We start from the raw sequence: 22284 nt of genomic DNA, 5'->3' as shown, positions 1-22284 counted from the left end.
ATTTTATATGTATTCTGTTTATGTATTGTGTAGTTTTACTACATATATATGTTTAGTATATTGTTATTTGATATTTTTGCTTAGTTTTCAATGTTTGTTGTGCACTTTTTAATCTACCCTACCACTATCAAATCTCTCCATGGCTTTAAGGTTGGCTGTAAGAGAACCCAATTCTGGGTTAAGCTCGCCATTGTACATAAACTGTCTTTATTATTTTTATTATGTATTGTTAAGTGTGCAATAAAGAATAAGAATAAGTGCTAAAATCTTGTTCAACGATACTCCATGCCTAAACTACACCATTGCAGTAGTATACAGGAGTTCTCTTACAATGCATTTCACATTAACCGTCGCCGATACCCGATAGTCATTAAACAGGGTGTCCTATAGCGCAATTAAGCTCGTAAATTGCTTTAAAACCTAATAAACTGGGCGTAAAGTGTTCCGTACCACCTCCCGTGTCCCAGTACTTACTGTTGTAAAGGATTTTCGTTGTTATTAGCAATTTAACGGGACATTTGTCCCATATAACGTATGATTATCTTGTTTTATATTACCGCGTTCATTAATTTACGCAATTAAATTAGGTATTAAAAGGTAGCATTTGTTTTTGGAATGTTTTGTTTCTTGATATGTAAATAAATTAAAAAAACAAGCGACCATTAGGATGAAACGGCCAAATAAATTCACCACAATGATGAATAAACAAAAAGTCGCTCTTTCGTCTGCACAGATACACGTAATATGATATGGGTAAGGCCGCGGTTGGCCGACAACTTAAACGTCAGTTTTCTTAAAACAACTGTTTTCTATAAATTATAACGTTTAATTTTAAAAGCAAACAGTAGTGTATAAAATAACGAATGTTTATTTTATCAGTGAAAATGAGAATTATTGCTTATGTGATGAAATCTATCTGTAATTTGATAGTTCTCCTACGTGTGCAATATTTATTGCTGGAGCCTTTAATATATCATTTGCTGCGTATGCGTAATAGATAACCCAAACATTTTATTACCACATCTTCTACAATAATAAGTCGGATACCTGCCCCGAATACAAGAAAACGCTAAGAAAAATATTTGCTGGGGAGAAAATAAATCGTGGGCTCGATTGATACGGTACGTGAGATGCCTTCATAGACTAACGAACTCATTCACACACACACACACACATACACGTACATACATACAGACACACGAACATTTTATGTGTTGTTGCAGCATTTCTACCAAACAAGTACTTTATTAGATTCCGATTGGATTTATCCAGGTTGAACTAGAACACCTTTTACTGTGTGTAAGAGTTTTCTGAAATAAGGTTGAACTAAAATCTATCGCGCTTGTTTTTTGTTTCTTACTCGCAATCATTTTAAACTTCTGATTTATCATTGAGATGTTACACGTGATAAATTCAGTAGGAAGTATTCTTTATGAAGATATAGCATTATTTGCTAATTATCTCACCTTAAGAGTAGCAAGCACACTGCAAACTTTTAGTAGGCCGATAGTTTGTTTGAGCTCATAAATCAATATGAAGATGAAAAGAAGTAGGTACGCTCATTAGAAAGACCACGTATTTAACCGACGTCAAACTTACTGAAAACTTTGGTTGGAATAAAAATTTTCTTAAAAAATATGTTTGTCGATCGAGTCAACTATCGGCCGACTTTTCAGTCTTCATGCGCGCTTAAAAAAAACTTACATAACCACTACCCCTTTCTTAGAACTTCACATAACTTATGTAACTACCTCGATGGTCGGAGGTCATCGACCCCACGCCCACAACGTCGTTTATAAAATAGTCTACCTGGAATTTATACGTAGAATGCACTAGCATAGATAAGAATAGCATTTAATCATTTCTAGGTAAAAATGCACTTTGTGTATCAAATATTTACGTGGCCCGTTTAAAAGTGCTTTCATTTTATAGAGTGAAGTTGTAAGATAAATATGTATGTTATGCTCGTTTTTATGTTTGTCTTTGAGTGCATGAGTTTTGAATTTGTTTTTAGAACTCACTTTTATCGAGAAGGTTCATAGAAGTGTTTTGCGACATGACTTTGAACTAAAACGGTAAAGTTTTTAGACAGCTTCTGATAAAATAGGTGGACAGAAATATTAATAAATAGCTATGAAGTAGTAGATGTTTTAATAATTGAATGTCCTTGGTAAAGTTCCAGATCTGTCTATAGTCTATCTATATGGTCATAAATTTCTTTCTACAATAGAACCGTATAAACCCATTAACCCTCCTTGTTTAATTAAATGCGTTTTGTTAAAGTTTCTAAGATAAGTGCAACCAAACAAACAACCCTTTAGCTTTTAAGCTTTACCTTTTACACAATTTTCCCCTAACAATTGAATAGTCATGTCAACTAACATGTCTTATTATAATCCCTGATAGGTCTTTTGTTAACAATGAGGTAGAAGTTCACCCTTTAACGTATCGAATATTGGGAAATTCCTATTGGAAAAACCCAGAAAAATCTCACCCTGTCTGGCACTCAAAACCTTCAGTATCGTCCAAAGCAGTAACGATTATAAAAACATTACTATATCTTATAATACAGAATTAAAACAATAATACCTGTTTACCAAATATTTTGTTATGAAAACAAATCATTATTACTAAAGGTGACAGCTGTACATAGATAACAATACGTAATGTTTTCTTTTGTGTAACTACGTGTGTCGCTCGCGTGGAGCGCTCGTTATCTCAAATGTTCGTCACGAGTGGTCCACACTTTCGGAGAATAATTTCGTGGAATTTCTTAGCTCTTATCTTAGGTTATGTTGTGTCCTATATATGGTTTACCTAAGAATTAAAATAAAGATAGATATACACACAATAGTTGGGTGTTAGCTAACCTACTTATATTGAAAAATCTTGAAATTTCTTAACTGTCGAAGGTGCTTTTAAAAACATAATTTAGCCATCAGGGAGATCCGGAACAATTTAATAAAAGAATGTATGTAAATTTGGACATCAAAACCGCAATATATAGATAGGAATTCTTAAAATATCAGAGCATAGTGTCGTAATACATAGGGAAAGCTAAATAAAAAAAATATTTTAAAAGCTTCTTTGACACATCAAAGTTAAGAAACGATTGTAGGAAAGCATAGGTAAATAAATTTTTAATTAACAACTACCTATAAATAGTAGCCCAGGCATATCAGGAGAGAAGTATCCACGGCTATTAACTAAATCGATTATAAAGTAATCTTCAAGAAACTTGAACGTTTAATCTTTGTTGTAAGAAAACAGAGGTTCGGAACAATTTCCTCCAGTAATCAGTTATAGACTGTCGATGGCTATCGCCAAGACAGGTAATCGATATTTTATTATGACTTCAATACCTGAACCTATCTAGGCATTCTATAAGGTCAGGCTAGAAGCTTGCCGTGATCTATTTAACAGAATACAGCCTTGTAGTGCAAAAGATACTGCGTTATTAAAAAGCTCTATCTTTAAAAAGTTATTTTGCGAACTGTTGTCTTTGTTAGAAGTTTTTATTTTAATGAACTATTTATAATTGTTTTTTATTCATGTAACTAAATAATGTTTATCTCTATTGTCTGAATTATGTTTCTGTGTGCTCGATACTGAGATAAAACAGTTTTTTTAATAAAAAACTTTTTACACTGTTTAAAAAAAAAACAATGTACCTACCTATAAGAAACTGTTGCATTTATTCATTTGTTTTAAATTAGTGCTAGTATGGTGTAACATTCTTGGATTAAAGTAACATCATAATTCTCCTTTGTATACCTATTCAAAGCTTGTTTGTAGTCATATCATACTCAACTTCGACCTGTTTCCAAAATATGTCAAGGTCTAATAGACGAATAGTAAACAGGTTCCCACCTAGGTACTCGTGGAAATATGTATCTATTTAAATTCCCAACTGACTAAACAAAAGCCTTTTACTCGAGTTAATTATATTGCATGAGCTCTATATTAAAATATGATCGATTGTCATAGATAGGCCAACTAATAAACATAAAGTAGCGGCAGGAAAGAATCGTGATGGCCGCCACGCATGTGCGGCGCGTCACTCCGGCATGAAGTGAGGCGAGGTCGGCGTGCAGGTACACGCGAGCGTCGGCGGAAACACCCGAGCAGTACCGAACCAACCTCGCGCTGGAACTCACGGTCGCCCGGTCAACGCATTATTGACCATTTCCTGCGATAATTCCAACAACATAACATAGTCTGTTCATAATACTGCCAGATAATAAGTTTAAGACTTTTAACATTTAGTGGTTATGCTGTGACTCAGTGACATAATTAACATTAAGTAAGTTGATCTGCGACGGACATTGTGTTGTTAGTATGGACGTAATATGCACAGGATCGTTAACAGTGGCTAATGGAAAGCGTTAATTAAGAAAATTGGAGAAGACTTGACACCTTGCTCGACGCCGACAGGGGGTCGATACGTAACAAGTAAACAAAGGGATCGGGCTTGATGAAAGTACCTTTCGATTTTAACAAGAAAATGCCGACACATGTACATGAGAACATTGCTCTACTCAATATGATGTCGTCAGATAATTTTGAAGATGAATTGAAAAGCGTCCAATTACATTTTCCATCAAACAGAAGATTACACAACGACGGCGCATGCGTGGAGGAGAGGGTGAGGACTTCCCGCGGGGACCTGCTGGTGGCGGTCCGCGGGGACCGCAGCAAGCGCGCCATCATCACCTACCACGACCTCGGGCTCAACTATGCCGCCAACTTCCAGGCGTTCTTCAACTTCATCGACATGCGGGCGATATTGGATAAGTTCTGTATCTATCACGTAACCGCGCCGGGTCAGGAGGAGGGCGCCCCCACACTGCCCGAAGATTACACTTATCCGAGCATGGATGCATTGGCTTCCCAAATAGATTTCATTCTCGGACATTTTGGTATAAGGTCATTCATTGGTTTTGGAGTGGGTGCCGGAGCTAACATTTTGGCGCGCTACGCCATTGTTAGTCCTCAAAAGGTAGATGCGCTGGTCCTGATTAACTGCACGTCTACTCAGGCTGGGTGGACTGAATGGCTATATCAGAAAATAAATACTAGACAGTTGCGATCGAGCGGTATGACACAGGGAGCGTTGGATTATCTGATGTGGCATCACTTCGGGCGCAGCACTGATGACCGCAATCATGATTTAGCGCAGGTTTACAAAGAGAGTTTCTCGCACGTTAATCCGGTCAATTTAGCCATGTTCATTGACTCGTATTTGCGCAGGACGGATCTCAGTATCTCGAGGGATACGCACTCTATAAAGGTGCCGGTTCTGAACGTGACCGGTGCTCTGTCGCCGCATGTCGATGATACGGTGACGTTCAATGGGCGACTGGACCCCTCTAAGACGTCGTGGTTGAGCATCTCCGACTGCGGCATGGTGCTGGAGGAGCAGCCGAGTAAGATAGCAGAAGCGTTCAAACTATTCCTGCAGGGCGAAGGGTACTGCAGGTAGTCGCGATGCCGACACCTCACACAACGAACGCTGCGCTGCAATCTTAGAATGCACTCGATGCTTTCACGCGAGCTTTAAACACTGTTGTAGACACATTGACAATGTAGACGAAAACCATGTTGTTCCTTGTTTTTAGATGTTTATGGAAATAAATTTATTTTGTGGCTTAATCAGGCTTTTTCTACACCTTTGTAAATAATGTTACTTATCTCTAAGAGGACGAGCAGTAGTTGAAACATCACATGCACATAAGTTAATTGATGAAGTCTCTCTTTTTTACATACACAGTTACATGTAGCACTGGTATTTTTTCATTCAGCTAAATAAACCAGAATGTTGAGAATGTTGCAAATATGGTTGTTTCAATTGTTTGTTCAATTCTCTACAAAATTCCCGAAGTTCACAAAATGTAGGTATAATTCGTGGAATTCGTAATGATACTCGAATTCATTTAATTTTAAAGACAGAGACATAATCCAAATTAAATTAAGAGGGCGTAAAATTATGAGACGTTTCCAATTAGTAGCAATTTGGGGGTTGAGGAAATATCTTTCCCCCTTTTAAAGCTGATACTGTTATTGTAAAAGAGAAATTACGTAACGGGTTTACGTAAGAAAAGGCACAAAGGGAGATATATAATTGTTTATAGATATATGGAAGCAGGTAAGCTTCTGATTTATTATGTCCATGGTAAACCTCTGAATAATACATCGTCTCAACATGTTAACTATCAATGAACTATGAAAACTATTAGGGTAGTCTTGGTGAAAATGAAAGGTCGCGTAGGTGTTCTACGGCGTTAAGGGTGAAGCCACGACCCTAAAGTCAGGGCAGTACCTTTGACCACAACACTAATTAAGAGAACATTAGTTGACCCGCTACTTATCGATGACCAGTTATTGTCAAAAAATTAATAAGTTAACAGTCAGTTAACAAGTTATGATATGTAAGTATATAAATAAAAACGTAAGTATTTGAAACAATATAGCTAGTGTAGATTCATTAGCCACCTTAATAGTAACTCAGAGGGCGAAATGCCACAAGTTATTTCTTACGCCCACAGACCATATCAATAATTTCAAGTATATCTTAAAGCACCTGTCAAACACAGACCAGTCTTTATTAATTAGGTAAATACCTATCGTATATATTTGTCTGAGTAATCGTTACTTAAACAAAGTAAATAACATTTAAATAACAGCAGAGAATGCAAATCTGTAAATATGTATGCAATAGAAAACAAAAATGCTTTAGAAACGGTAACAAAAATAAAGAGATTAAAAAGAAATGGAAGGAAGGGGCTCATGAATATCCAATAGACAATGAGATTCAGACTTAATATAATATGAATTCTATTATTAAGTACGAAATGAAAGTTTGTACACCAAGTCGTTACTTATTCAAAGCTTATAAGTTCTGAACATAGATATGGTCCTTGTCTTTGAGACAACTTCTCATTGTAATTACTGCTACTGAGAAACTTTTTTAATTGGGTGCAAGGGTTCTAGGAAAACCTAAGATGGTTTGAAATTAATATTTAATGCTAATCGACTGCTTGTTTAACTGACTTCTTTATGCAAGGAGTTTATAATATTCGAGGGGTTTGTGATTGCTATATCGATTGCTAATTAACAAAAGAATAGGTATCAGCATATGTTTTGACCAAAGTATAGAGGTATATAGTTAACTATGGTATAAAAAAAAACACTAGAAATGCTCGAGTTTGTTGACAGTAACCTCGCCCAGTTTTATAGGACTTAATCATAAAGTGGGTGTTGTGTATGAATTACTTTCTTTAACCCTCTGGGTATAATGGGCAGGTGATGTCACGCCAATATTTGATTACATTTCAAAATTACTTGCAGTCAGATGTTTAACATATATTTCTATACAAAAATCTTTACATTTGATGTTTGCACGTATTAATATTCATGTTCAATAATAACTCCAATAAGTATATGAAACTGATTTTTATTGAAATATTTCCGATCACGAATCTCTGTAAGTGGCTATACTTAAAAACACTATTTCAGGTTGACGTACTCCTGTGTAAGCTTCAGAAATGTACAGCTAAAAGTACCGACGGCTGTTAATAGATGGCGCTAGTTGTACCTACTTATTGTAAGTTGTCCAAACTTTTGTGACAAAGCCGCTGAAATATTTCCACAATGTTAAGACCACCAGAATGCTTACATTTTTTAATCTTAAAGTGAATCTCGCCTATTAAAATATGAGTAGTGAAAATAGAGCTTCTATTTTTTATAGCTGTCATTAACGATGAAGTAGAAATGACGTGGTAGTAATTATCTAGAAAGGGCGGTTTCTAATGACTAGTGATATAGGTACTAACTACTTATATACGTTAGCCAGACAAGGTGACTTGTCTCTACGAGTTTTTATCGAAAATTCTGGGAGTGGCAGTAATGCCGCTAAATAGCTGTATTTTATGTCAGTCAATATGTAATTTGGCTGAAGTTATCACGAAATCATAATTATTATGTAGTTATATTAAAAAAAACTATAGATACCTACATATACTAACAGGTATAATATTTTAACTGGTGCTGGAAACTGTGAGTAAATAAATAAGGCTTTAAACATGACGCATGAGGTCGGTCCTCATGCGTCATGTTTCATACAAATTGAATACGAAAAATCTAGATTTTCCTAATCGAAGAGCATTTACTGAAAAGTAAATATAATTATTATATAATTATGTAAAATAGGGCGATGTTACACTCATCCGACTATTTATATATGTAACGTCTTACTAAACACAATAATGAGGCTATTTTATTTATAATCGACTTCAATTTTGACTACGATATTATTTCATTCATTAGCCACAACAAAGACTATTAGGTATGCAAACTATCCTGTTAACTTACTTCATTATCCCTCAGTTTCTGGTGTCATCTTTGAGTTTGGTTTGAAACTTTAAAACTTAGGTACAAAAGACTTATTAACAGCCAGAGTGTTAAAAGGAAAATTAACAATATTCAGAGGAGAAAAGCTGTATAAATATTTTTCAGCTTTGTTAATGTTCAAAGTGGCTTTCAAAGACTTTATATCCGAAGCTCTGGATAACGGAACCGATACAAAAAACAGTCCGTAGCTGTAATTAATTTTCGATTCGCGCTGAACGCTCCATTCGTGTTTTTGTTTGAGAGCATTTTTCCGTTTTTTTCCTGAACAAACGTGGACGTTGCCCACCCGGAGGGGGAATGAAGGGTGAGGCTCGGGGTGGCGGGGGCTTGGCTAGTTAAATGGACTCTCCGCGAGTAAGAGTGGGGGGAATACCCCATTTCCCCCTTTCACTGACCACTGGATGAACGGATTATGAAATATTTCATCGGAAAATAAAACTGAAAAAATATTACCACCGGCGTCTGAGAGCGTATTCTTCAGGGAAGCTAGTTATAAGTTGAAATTATCTATACTGTAGATAATTTGATTAATACCGGAGCGGAATAATGAACAATTTATAGCTAGTTGTAGTGCGCATACTTGCATTGAAACTATTCGTGTAATGAAGGTGGATTCTTTGTTTATCGTACTTGTTCTGTAACAAAGAAAGTATAGTTATCGAACATGATTAGTATTTATAATAGAATGTAAATAATAGTCTATTGCAAGTAAGTAGATAGTCGCTATTATAAAACTTGCCTCGAGAGTATGTATAACTATCGTGTACCTATTTTTGCAGGTTAATTTCGAGTCCTTTTTTATCCCAAACTGGTGTCAATCGGTTTTTGAGTCGGTATTCTGAGGATATTCACTGTCACTTATTGAACAAAAGGAAATATATGCATATTTAGTTTTCGTCCATCCACTCATTGATTTCAATGGCACAAAATATTTCCATATTGAACACAGAAATCATTCGCAATACATACAACTCTGGTATCGAGCGTATAAGCTGCTTATCAACCGTCACCAGCTTAAAAAGTAAATTAAGAGTTGGTATTCCAATACTTTATGAATGTTTGTTGGACGAGAGATACCGGTGTATGGTGTTCGAATGATTTCAATTGATTCTGTTGAGAAGCACGAAATGGACACAAATAAAATAGTCAGTAAGTGAAAAGGACTCTCTGATGACCATTCTGTTACGGTAAATTATAAATGAAAATCATGAACTTTAAATTAAATTGTGTTTCAATTTATATTTATGATCAGTTGATGTATAGTTTTATACTTACACACATAATAATTGGCTCTCTTTTACGGAAAGTTACACTTCTTTCTTGCTTATCTTCTTGTGGAAATCAACCTGAGATCAAATGGCTTCAAGAAAAAAGACAGATTAGATCAACGTTTGTAGCGTATCCGATAGCCACAGGATTTTTTATTTGCTTAAATAAGAATTTAAAAGAATCATTCTTGAAAAGAAAGCTGGAAATAGCTCTTTTTTGTGTGGGTATGTGAGAAGTGGAACGTAAGACCGAATGAAAGGAAGGAATGAGTAGGAGTGAAGTAAAAAACTAAATGAATGGAGGAGGGTTAGACGTTTCTACATTTAATGGTATTTTCGGAAATAAGTAGTTTTAAGCTTTCTCCAGCCTTTTACTTGGCACCAACCCACATATTCATAAGATATTTCCTCTCCGTCTTACGCATTGTAAACAAGTTTGAACGAAGGTACTATAATCGGGTAAACTTTGATGTGTCTAATCCTATTATGTGCAGGTAGTTGTCAAAGGATTTAGCCCACAATACCAAGTGCACCGTATCTTCGAAGTTGGGAGGTAATATCGAAAGAGGACGCCGGGATTCCGGCCCGGGACCACAATTCCGGAATGTCTCATATTGGAATCTGTCCCGGACTCCGATGCTACGATGTTGCGTATTTTTTTGTAAAGTCTCCTTTGTCTAATAATATTAAAGGCTTGCTCAAATAACTCCGCTAAGCTGTACAATGAATGTGCGGAATTTAATAAATCCACTGTTGATTAGATTTTTTGTTTCCTCGTAAATACATAGGTAGATATAACTTCATTATTCTTAGCAGGTATGTCAGAAACCTAACCAAATTGGAAAAGTACTCTAGACAGTAAGTATCCATTTTTGTAATTTTACCTCATAATTTGTGTTAGAATTGATAATTTTCTTTAGAAATAAAACCAAACATCCGCGATAAATAGATTTATTTTACATGAAACAGATTTTCACATATAGATACTTAATTATTTCGTTATTTACATAATACAATTATATTGTCATAAAAACATTTAATAAAAATTGACTAGAGTTCGTAATTTATCTACAAATGTATTTACAAATGTAAGCTCCGAATTAACGTAGATATTACACTTCAGTCTGACTATAGTTATATATTTACAGTTTATGAGCTAGGTATAATGTTCTCACATAGTTGACTAGCTACCATTAACAGCTATAATAAAGAGCCATGGATTCATTAGGGGCTAATACTGCTAGTGATTAGGTATTATTCGGAACAGTCCGATACAATACATTGTTTGTTCTAGAGATGTATTTACGCCTGTATATTGTGTCATGTGATTTGTTTACGCAGAAAAGTAATGGAGCGTAATCATTGTATGTACAGCTAAGTTCCAGTTATGGACACAATTTGGATTACGAAGCATCTGAATGGATGGACAATTTACAGCTTCAGTTATTTTAACCCCCAATGAACAAACAGCTCCCCCCAATTGAAAACGACGAAATATTTACCATTGGTATACATATGTAATATGAACTGTTTATTAATATTAATTAGGTTAACCAACATTTTGATATCATGCTTATTTGTATATGTTAATGTAAAATTATTCCAGTATTATTATAATTAGTTTAAATACAGATCGGCAGTGGGAGAGGTACAAGCCTTGGTTTTTACTGAACAGGTGGTAGACAGAAGAAAACGAATACAAATCTTTATACCTATACATACTTGTCTACTTATTTGTAGGAATTGAATAGCAATCAATCATTCTTGAGTTATACGAAGCCAGTATTGAAATGAAACCATTGAGAAACTTTCGTACATCGTTAATAAAAAAGTTGTAATTCCAGGTAGAACAATTCCAAGTTTTATTGCGTGTAAACTAAAATAAATAAATCTCAAGCCTTTTGTTTAGAACTTAAGTGTTTGAATTGACATTTTAAATTATCATCGTAAAATCACATGAATTTCAATAAATTATAGTGTGATCATAAGTATTAAGTAAGTAATCATTATGTGAAAATATTAGAACTACATTTTTCAGATTGTGAATAACACAGTTTTCCCTAATTTAGGAGTATGTAATAAAGGACAAATTGTAATAAAAATATCAAAAACTTCGCTAACACTCAAATGATAGCTAGTTTAAGTAGCATTGTAGTACTTATAATAATTGTCATTTGAACGGCTATTACCGCAATATACTACTTAAAGAAACATCATTTCAGTATTCAGCGAATAGACTGTAAAATTAATAGTATCCTTCGTTACTAAGAGAGAAAACTCTTTTAGTTTAAAACAGCAGTTACAAAAAAAATGCGAGTAAAAATCATTCGTTGTAAAATTAGGCTTTACAAATCGATGATAGTTTCGGCAGTCAGAATTACAGTTTGGCACACATTTGGGCGTTTTATGGGAATTATACAATTTTGAAAAGTTTTTGTATGAAGATGAAAACATTATTATGATGAAAAGTGTACAAAATGAAACCTCCCAAAAACATTATCTACGCTTAGGAGAATAAAGAAAGGAAAAACGGTCATTTTTCAAGACCGCATTGTATGCTACAAAACCTTTTACGTGAATGCGAACATTACAATTTGTATGGCTACTTACAAAATTCAGTGTGAATGATTAAAATTTCAGAATAATAAATAACATCCTTTAGAAGTATGTTATTAATTCCTTCAAGGCAAAATGAAAGAGATCTTCGAAGTTCTACGAACCAAAGATACCTACGTACCATTTATGTAGACGATGCTGTGTGATGAGGAAGCCTAAGATACCAAGATCCTGATACACTGACAACATAAACATCGCCTTTTATTTAGACAATTGTTTACTATGAATTTTCCATTTTCACTTTCGATTTTATTACTAAAACACTGGTACTCAGCCGGATCCGGTTGGACTGGAAGCCAACCCCAACATAGTTGGAAAAAGACTTGGGAGATGATGCCGTTCAATTTTCATAGTAAACAATGGTATTAAGAAGAACGCATGTTTATGTTGTCGATGACTTCGGGTCTAGGTATCGTTGTGACGTACGATATGGTTGGTGCCGCCGGCCCCGGCAGCAGAGCGGGCGGCGCGCTAGCTGTGCTCGTGGTGCGTGCGCGGCGACAGCGAGCCGGGGCCCGACTCCGCGCTGGAGTCGCCCGCGTACACCTCGGAGAGGCCGCCGCCGCTGCCGCACCCGCCCCCGCTGCCGCTGCCGCCCCCGCTACCGCCTGCGCCGAGCATGCTGGCTGACAGAGCGGCTTTGGCTATGCAGGAAAGGTACAAGTCATGGACTGTTGCGGTAAGTAGAGAGATGGAGAAGAATGTTCAACTGCATTTCAAGGGTTTCAAATGACAGGATTCTTAGGAGTTGATGGAAAAGATTTACTCTTTAGAATTAGAATATTAGGATAACAGAGAGATGTAAGAAATTAAAGTAAATTGAAAGAGTTTCCGTTTAAACTCAAACTAAATTCAACACTTTTAAAACAAACAAAACAATCGTCATGGAGATCGTCTCTTGCCTGTGAATATTTCCACTCTCCAACACATGCTAGTATTTAAAAGTACATAAAACAGAAGTTGCACAACAAACTCTCTAACAACACTTCGTCTGTAATGTAGTAAACCTCTTTGAGTGTAAGTACAGGGAACAAGTGAAAAAGTACAGAAATGTACCTATATTATGTCAGATCTCCAAGATACAGTAATAATAATAAAGATAATGTGTCCCATGTATTTATTGTTATATTACTTCAACCTTTTCTTTTGGTGGTAAATCATCAAATGATGAGATCCTGCTGTTTGTGTCGCGTGCAAGAGTGTCAGACACTTACTGACTAAAATCTACCATATTCTTTCTAAAGCCCTCTATGTAACAGGGCCGCGGTAACTTTTTCGAACAAGCTCACAGCCCATATTATTTTAACCTTAAGCCTTAGAAGAAGAAGATTGGTTAATGTAACTGTAGATGTATAAATAAAGTTTAATGTTTCTAAGTACCGTGATGAGCCAGCGGCACGCAGTAGGAGGTGGGCGCGCAGTGCCTCGGCCGCACCTTCTCGTATCGGCTCAGCTGCTGCAGCTCGCACTCTGAGTGGTGCTTCTCCACTGTTACACATACCATACTATTCAACAGACAATAGTTATACGTTCAATGTACTGTCAACTACTTCTCGGTAACACACTGATGAAGCTCAAGCGTTCTCTGAAAGAAGTGGTGTTGAAGCTGATAGTGGAGCGACGAACACACGCAGGCAATGTACACGCGAAGCAATCAATGACAATATGCTTTTTTCGCCATAAACAGGCAAAATGGTGTAGAAATAACCACTTAATATTAAATGCCCTCTTCTTCATGACGTCATGTTAGATACAATGATAGTGAAATCAGCTGTTGGTGACATCAATTTTGAACAGTCTTTAGGGTCTCACCTTCGGCCCTCTCCCGGTGTCTCTGAGGGTGCTTCCTGCAGGGCCTGTGAGGAGGAGCATCGTTGTCTCGGTGGCCGAAGGTGCGGAACTGCAGGGTATGGTCCAAGGTTGCTGCAGCCGCCGCCTCGCCGCCCACGGCGAAGGTCGCGTATGGGCTTATCTCGTACACATCTTGGATGAAGATCAGATCCATTAGAGGCTTACCATGAGACCTATCTTAAGGGTTTTAGCGATTTGTGCAGCTTGAAGACCATCATCGCTGAAATTCCTATATTTAAGTGGTAGTAAACGATTTACTTCTGAATATAATTAATAGTATCTTGAGATACCACATCAATTGGTTTCATAGACTACCTAGTTTTGAGAATTTCACTGTATTCCGTATAACACTAAATTATCGGATTCATCGACATAGTAAATGCCTACCACAACAAATTATCTCCCTTACCTGAAGCAGGTGACAGTTTATCATGTTTGTAGTCATGTTGACAGTTCCTGATATTCTGCTGCTCGGGACAGACGGACTTGTCGGTGCTGGCCACGGAGTGGCTGCAGCGTCTTGTCTCTTCGTCAGTAGGACCTCCGCATGGCCAAAGCGTGCTGAGGAAATATGTTACTTAGTACTTTAGCTATAAAGCTGCGTTTAGGTGCAGTAAGTACATTCTAAGACAGAAGAATAGGAACCTACATTATGCCTATATGATGAAAATAACAATATGAATTTACTCAAATACGAATTTCACACGCACTGTGGTACGTAATTTGACAGCCGCTCGCATTTTCAGATTATAAGATCACGAGCTATTATATTATGGAATTTGTGGAAACTTATTGCTCGTTCATTATAGAAATTGATTTTCATTATAACCATATTATATTTGCAACACATAACACAATTATTAATACCTCAATTAGGTACTTTTAATAGGTCTAAGATTCAGAATATCACTCTCTGGAAGAAATTCAATTAGAAGAAACACTTACATAAAGAAAACCTCAGCGTATTCGAGCTAGACGCACAGAATAGCAAAAATATTCGTTTGAACATGTAATAAATTATTATAAGTAATTCCTAAGCTTTAGCAAAATATTTTTACAGGGCGCGCCTACAATACCCAAACCCAACAAACTTGAATTGTAAGTAGGTCGCATTGAGTGATTTACACAACCTCCGTTCTCAATACGTCTAACATTTATCTTATTTATTATTATGTATTTATACAGGGCTCCTCAAGAAATAGATTCAAACAGGCGTTATTTGAAATATTGAAAAAGATATCTAAGAGTACCTACTTCACCTAAACAAAGAGAAACATAATCTGTTTAAAAATAACGATGTTTTTTTTCCACCTTTATTTCGGTAAGGAAGACGTTTGGTGTGAAATGACTGACTTAATCTCGGTTCGAATAAACTGGAAATATAAACGTTGAATTGATATTAAAGGAAGAAAAGAGTTATCTATTTCATTGTGTCTTCGTTGCAAATCTCAAAACATATTACATTACATCAAAATAAAGGCGATGATGTCATATTTGTTAATTGCCCAAATAAGTATCTCATAAAAACAAATTTTTCTTTGCTATAAAAACCAATTTTACACTCATTAATTAAGCACCCACAAACGAAAATTGGAATTCACGTACAGAACAACGCTGTGACATTTTCGCTAACCAACACGTGGCCTATTTTTGTGAGGCCAGGTTTTAACATCACAATCGTTGCATTTTCAGAGCCTGAAATTGGATTCGAAAGGTCAAGGGGCGAGGTTCCATATTCGTCCGTACATCAAGTATATAGATGCCATAACCATTACGTTTCCATATAAAATCTTACGATTATCTCAAATATCAGCATTCATTGGATTCGTACAGGTTGATATTAATATATTGGGCTTTATTGGTCGAATAAAGGTGTTAGTGATATTTAACTAAACTTCTCTACTACTTTGATATTAAATGGTCAACAGTACAACATCGTTATTTGGTTTCATTCGTGGTTTGGTTGTTTTTATTTTTTAACCAACTACTCAAAAAGGAGGGTTTTAAGTCCATATATATTATGTTTTTAGAAATAGCCCACTAACCCCTAACGAGACCCAGCGAAGTTTATTTCCTTTAAATCACACCTTATTTAAATGGGTCGCCGAGTTTTATCCGGAGTCACCAGATCTGTTGTGTAAAAACGTAGAGCATCTAAATATAAATACTTGGATACTCTGCGATGTACAGCTCTCGCCAAACTAAATGGCGGCTTGTACCCAATTTCCGCATACAGGTATATGCGTATGTAACCATACCCCTTTCGCACCTCCCGATCCGCTGGTGCCTACAAATAATTTTTCAGTGACGCCCAAACCGCTATTAACTTTGGCACGAACTTTACTTACCTTCGTTTAGCCAGTAACACAAGCAACAGTGCAGTGACAGCGAGCGCGGCGAGTGCAGCGAATGCAAGCGACACTGCTCCGAGAACTCGCTCCGTGTCAGCGTTCCCATTCGATGTTATTATCTGACCACCCTCGGATTGGAAGGCCACTGGACGACGGAGACGCTCTGTTTTGGAAAATTAAAATAATCATCAAAGTAAATTCTAAACCTACTACGAACACATTACACCCTAAAGTTTTCGATAACCCTAACGAAGATACACCCTAAAGTTGGAGCATACAAAAATGATCTGCATGAAGAAGAGGCTGTATAATTAAACATTTATTAGCATTAACTCTTTACATTTATAGAAATGAAGTATAAGTAACATATAATATTTTCAGAAATGAAACGAATATAAGACCAGCTAAAATCCCACAACTTTTGTAGCTACATTCTGCAATTGGAACGCCAAAATGACACCCCCTGATACCTACCTTGTTTCCGTAATACCCATAGCACTACAATAGGACAGACACAAACGTAAAATATTTTTTTCAAGCAATTGTGTGGAATTACGTTTGGTCTGCAGCAATAAATATCGAGGGTTATAACATAAAAGATCGCTAATAGTATACAAGGCTTGATAGATGATAGGGCCTTTGAGAAACCTGACTGGCTTCTGAATTTGACTGGTACAAATTGAATCGTGTTTCTACGAATATTTTGTAAGAAATCCTACTGAAACTCTTGTGTGGTATTAACATGAATTTGATGAACATTGTGATGTTATCAAAGTGAAAAATATAGAAATCGCTTATTCGTATTTTCTAGGAATACCTACTAACGAATATTCAAATATTTTTTTTTATGTTAAGCTATTGGGTTAAGTCAGCTTTATGTGTATAGAGCCGAGACCTTTGCTATTGAAACTTTTTAGATTCATATAATTCTGCGAATACTTGAGTGTTGAAAATGCTACCACGACGTTACTTTACTTTCAAGTCTTATTAAAAAAAATCTAAGTGTGACATGATATTTGAGCAGCACTTAAAATTAAGTTACGTTTCAGTATCCATTAATGATCATAACTCAATTTCTTCTAAATGCCCAAAAAATATTATCGATAAGTCCTTTAAAATACATCAGTTTTTTTTTCAATGCACACAACTACCTAGTACCTAGGCTATGTTTGTGAAAAACTGCAACACATTGCAAAAACATTTTAAATGAATGCTTGCTACGTAACACGATGGTCCGGCTATTATTTTTAGTCCCGTTGAAAAAATTGCAACTGAACAAATGACTGCAAACTTTTACGCAGTAACAAATGGACATTGGAATGTATTTTTAGATGTGTTTTTTTTTTAACAGAAGCTCGTTAGTGCAGCTCTTTTATCATTGAACATAATTATGTGCATAAAGAAATGAGAAATTACTTTTATAAGGAAATGAGATACGCAAAGGTACCCATGTCTGTTTGGTAAAAAACATGAATGATTTTAATTCTTAACTTATCTAGAGTTACGAATCACACTACAATACAGTTACTCGAAAACATTACTAGTTCATTACCATTTAGGTAACAGTGTAAAACAGTCTTCCTTACTACCAAAAATCTCAACCCCAAAAACACTGGTACAAACATACATTCCTCCTATCACACCGTATTCCGTACAATCTAGCTACAAATGTATTACCTCCGGAATGCGTGGTGGTGGCCGCATAAATAACAGCCTGGTGTCGGGCTGACTCCGTCGCCGTCCACAAGCGCAGAGCATACCACGCGCCCGGGGATAGCCCGGCGATCACGACCTGTGTAACAATTCTTGTTTAACACCAGTTTACAAGGCTAAAAAGTTGTTGAAATATTGTAAAATTGTTCGTGGTAACATTGCTTAAAACGAAACAAGAATGAAACGGTGTAACGAGCCTTAAATATTGTTAAACTGTTATGTTAAGTTGGGTAGAATAGTCTGAATTGTACCTACATTGGTGTACTTAAAGGAATTAGGTACTTTTTTTTCCGACGTTAAAAATCATCAAATGACCCCTCCCGCTGTGGGCGACTAAAAACCGTCGTGTTCCGTCATAGGCCTTTTATGTACCAGGGCCGCGGTATCTCTTTTTTACGCGAACAAAAATGGTATATTGTAAAACTGTTCGTGTTTTTGGTAGAATAATCTGCATTGTACAATGTTGTACTTAAATGAACTTTTACGCAACAAAAATGTTGTAAGCAGATAGAGAATACGCGCCTAACATAAAACTTTAAGAGAATCATTTTCATTAATAAAATGCAACTGTTCCAAAGAAAAAGTTTTGTTTAAATTCTTATTTTGTAAATGTTTACCAAATGTATGGTATTGCGTTTCAACAAAAAGGAAAATACAGTAAGTATTTGCCTTATTGTTAGGTACACCTTTGTTCATTCAAATTATTGACCCACACGAAACAAAGTTCTCTGCAACGTCAAGATTGAAAAAGAAACCCGTACAAATAATAGAAAACTAATTTTCCAATTTCTGCTCCACCATTCCAATTTGCTTTTTCCTTTAAACTAGCGTACCTATAATAAAAAACTGAAACACCATGAAAACTGCGAGAAATTTTCACTTTACAGTAGCGCTTAAAGCTAAGCAACTGCTAAAGGAAAAGAATTTTAAACGGCAGCAGCTTCATTAAACTTTTACAAGTGGCTACATAAAGTGATGTCAGGGTTGTTTACCAAGTTTTATTAATAACGGACACGTTTGCATAAATAAAGCGAGCTCAGGGCCCGGCCACCTTGCCTCCAATCTCAGGTTTTCTTGTTGCTATCATCCTTTAATCTCGGAACAACCATTTTCTAAACTTATTTCCTCACAAATGCGAGTGAAAAGCTCGTAATTTCGTACCTGTTTCCCTCACACCTTAATCAACGCCTACCTGAAGGGAAATTTCCTCGTACGCACAATAAAGTTGTTGATATTTGCACAAAAAAGGTATTTTATCCGTCCCTGCGGATCATAAGAGCGTGTACGCTCGGCGCGCGATGTCAACTTTAGGTAATTCAACGCAAAAAACCGCGCAGACTAGCGTCGCGGCTGTGTGCGTGCCTATCATACTTCACGTATAGTCACACAAACCATTTTGATCCTTTCGAGTGAAATTGGTAGAACAAAAAATATATTATTTAGTAAATAGTTAATAGCGGGAAAATAGTGTAAGTCTATGGATGACTAAAATATAAAAGCATGAAAATAAGTCGTTAATACTTACACTCTTTTGCAAAAAAATCGGGCACCTATGAAAACCTTGGTTTTGAGGACTTTCTGTATATTACATACAATTTTCAACAGTACTAAATAGTCGACTGATGATTAATGACAATGTTAAGAGTTTCTGTATTTTAACCGATTTCAAAAAAAGAAAGGAGGAGGTTTCAATTAGATTGTTTTGTGATTGTTCTCGATTTGATTGTTCTCGATTTGATTGTTCTCGATTTCTCAAAGACGCCTGGACCGATTTGAAAAATTGATTGTTTATATGAATGGTCCAGTCCATCCAGACCGAAAAATTGTGGTCAAATAACAACAATTGCCGGAAAGCCAAATATTGGTGAAGAGTTTGGGTTTACCATTGCAAATAAAGTTTTAAGTTATCTATCCTATATGCTTCAAAAGTTATTCGAGATCAAAAGTAAAAATTTGGGTACATCCAAAATGAAAAAAAAAAAAAATTATAGCTCGATTGGTAACAGACATCTGCAATAAGTGATTTCTAGCCTAAGGAGTCCGCCATATTGGATTTAGACTCGCGACATATTCATTTTAGTTATTCATAGCAAGCCCTTTCATTTGATACCCATATCGTAGGAATGCATTAAAAACATTTTTTTCTCCATCTTGGGTATACCGCCATATTGGATATAGAATCATACATTGTCATTAAAACTGAACATTCAAACAAAATTTCAACTCAATCGATAAAAAAAATATGCTTCAAAATTGAGCTTTAAATAAAATAGTAATGTATCAAGATTTGTTGGTCGCGCTTGAAATGTACTCTATTCTCGGTATCCACGGCAGAGGTTATTCACCCTACGCGATGTGACGGAGCGACACGTCCTCTCTCTGTGAAGCCTTGCGGCGGTCTGGTTTGAGTTGACTCGCGTGCAGCGTTTTATAGTAGTTTTTAATTAATTTTTAAAAAAATAAAAACGAGAGATTAAATTATAATATAAAGTTTATGTTTTAAAGAAAGAGTTATATTACTATAGTAAATAATTGTTATATTAAATTAAGTAAGATAGATAGGTAAAAAAAGCATTTGAAATTCACAATTTTTCACATTGTTAAAATATTTTTTTCTGAAAGATAGAGACCTAAATCAAAAAATGTTTTCAACTAACTATAGGCATGGGGATTTCGTCTATGAGTAAAAAAATAAATATGATTAGATTTGCCACTGTTTTCACATGAATTTAAGCTTCGAAATAGACGCTGAACGGGAATTTTATAAAACATCTGTTACGTTATAGGGGTTTTAAGTATTTAAACTACACAAATTGAATTTATGTTCAATTAACTATATAGACAGTGAAATTACCTTGCGTTATTAAAAAATAACATAGTTATAGGATAAGTAGTTACTGAGAAACAGTGGTTTGAAAAGTACCATTTTAGGCCAAATGGCGCGCGGTTGACGTACACGCTCTTAACCTACAAATTCGCGCGAAGCTTGAGTCTCAATTTGCAGGTTTCAATTGGCTCTTGTTGCCGCTGAACAGAGGACCGCGTAAATTGTGAGCTTTCTGTTCTTTTGAGAGCGATATTTTGATTAAAATAAATTTTCTGTTTGTATTCGAGTGTGCTGTTATAATTCGTTTCAATAACCGGTGGTTTCATCAATTAACTGCAACGAATTAGTAATGGGAACGAATTGTAAGGCGTTTTAATCGTTCTATTTTTACTCGTCTAGTTTTAAACTATTTTCAACATCTCCCGTTTATAGATGAAATCTAATTAGGACAAAAATAAACAACTTTATCGCTGAAGTGAGCAGCAGAAATTGCAACTTTGAACTGAACATTTTTCCAGGAACAATTAACGCGGTAGCTTACTACTAGATAATAAAGTTTCAGTAGTCTGCATATTTTGAGGACTATGAATCATCCTTTCGATAGAATTGAATTAGGTGAAGTTTTAGTTTACAATGTATTTCAACTAGGTAAGTAAATATCTAAAAATTTAAGCATTAGGTGCTTGTGCTTGGTATGATACTAAATCGATAAGTTAATAAAATTACACTATATCTATAATACATAATTACAGTATTGTACAACATATGTATGACTACAGACAGAACTGCCAAGTAAGTCCTTACTTGAAGTAAATGTTCTGCTTACATACGCATGCGTTCTTGCATTGGGGGGACCGCATTATATTATAGAGATACATTACCTCCCGATGATGATGCAGCGAGGTAAGGTCGGCGTCCCTCCAAGCAACCGCCCCAGCTGCATCAGCTCGTCGCCATTGCAGCCTGACAAGCCTGGCACCACATCGCACGGCGCGCCTGGCGTCCAACGCGAGAGCACTGGAGTTGCTCCACACTGCTGCCTCGGCGCCTTCTTCCAGTCTGTCCTCCCCCCCACCTTCCCATACCAGGACTGGTACGAAGAAAGTGAGAAGTGTTCATTTGTTATTTGTTAAGGAAGGATCCAATATCTATACTAATATTATAAAGAGGTTTTGAAAGTTTGTATGTAGGAAGTTGGATCAGCTGGTCCGATTTTCAAAATTCTTTCACTGATAGATAGCTACAATGT

At 36.0% G+C, this 22284-nt stretch overlaps 2 protein-coding genes across 2 annotated transcripts in view; one reads left to right on the top strand and one right to left on the bottom strand.

Moving 5' to 3' along the window:
- Nucleotides 1–4108: 4108 nt before the first annotated feature.
- On the top strand, nucleotides 4109–5652 carry LOC110373472 (protein NDRG3). The gene has a single exon (XM_049848644.2). The coding sequence runs from the start codon at nucleotides 4475–4477 to the stop codon at nucleotides 5480–5482; it is 1008 nt and encodes a 335-aa protein (XP_049704601.1). The 5' UTR covers nucleotides 4109–4474; the 3' UTR covers nucleotides 5483–5652.
- Nucleotides 5653–12679: 7027 nt separating this feature from the next.
- LOC110373390 (cell adhesion molecule Dscam2) overlaps nucleotides 12680–22284 on the bottom strand; it is a 76020-nt gene continuing 66415 nt past the window's right edge. The window contains exons 31-37 of the mRNA XM_064039800.1: nucleotides 21917–22125; nucleotides 18173–18287; nucleotides 16493–16658; nucleotides 14554–14705; nucleotides 14106–14276; nucleotides 13674–13781; nucleotides 12680–12937 (exon numbers count right to left, since the gene is read on the bottom strand). Coding sequence (XP_063895870.1) covers nucleotides 12765–12937; nucleotides 13674–13781; nucleotides 14106–14276; nucleotides 14554–14705; nucleotides 16493–16658; nucleotides 18173–18287; nucleotides 21917–22125 — 1094 coding nt within the window. The 3' untranslated portion in view covers nucleotides 12680–12764. The remainder of the gene's footprint in view (nucleotides 12938–13673; nucleotides 13782–14105; nucleotides 14277–14553; nucleotides 14706–16492; nucleotides 16659–18172; nucleotides 18288–21916; nucleotides 22126–22284) is intronic.

The sequence above is a fragment of the Helicoverpa armigera genome, chromosome 20 (genome assembly GCF_030705265.1).
Source record: "Helicoverpa armigera isolate CAAS_96S chromosome 20, ASM3070526v1, whole genome shotgun sequence".
In the NCBI taxonomy this organism is placed as follows: Eukaryota; Metazoa; Arthropoda; class Insecta; order Lepidoptera; family Noctuidae; genus Helicoverpa; species Helicoverpa armigera.
This window is presented reverse-complemented; position numbering and strand designations above follow the sequence as displayed.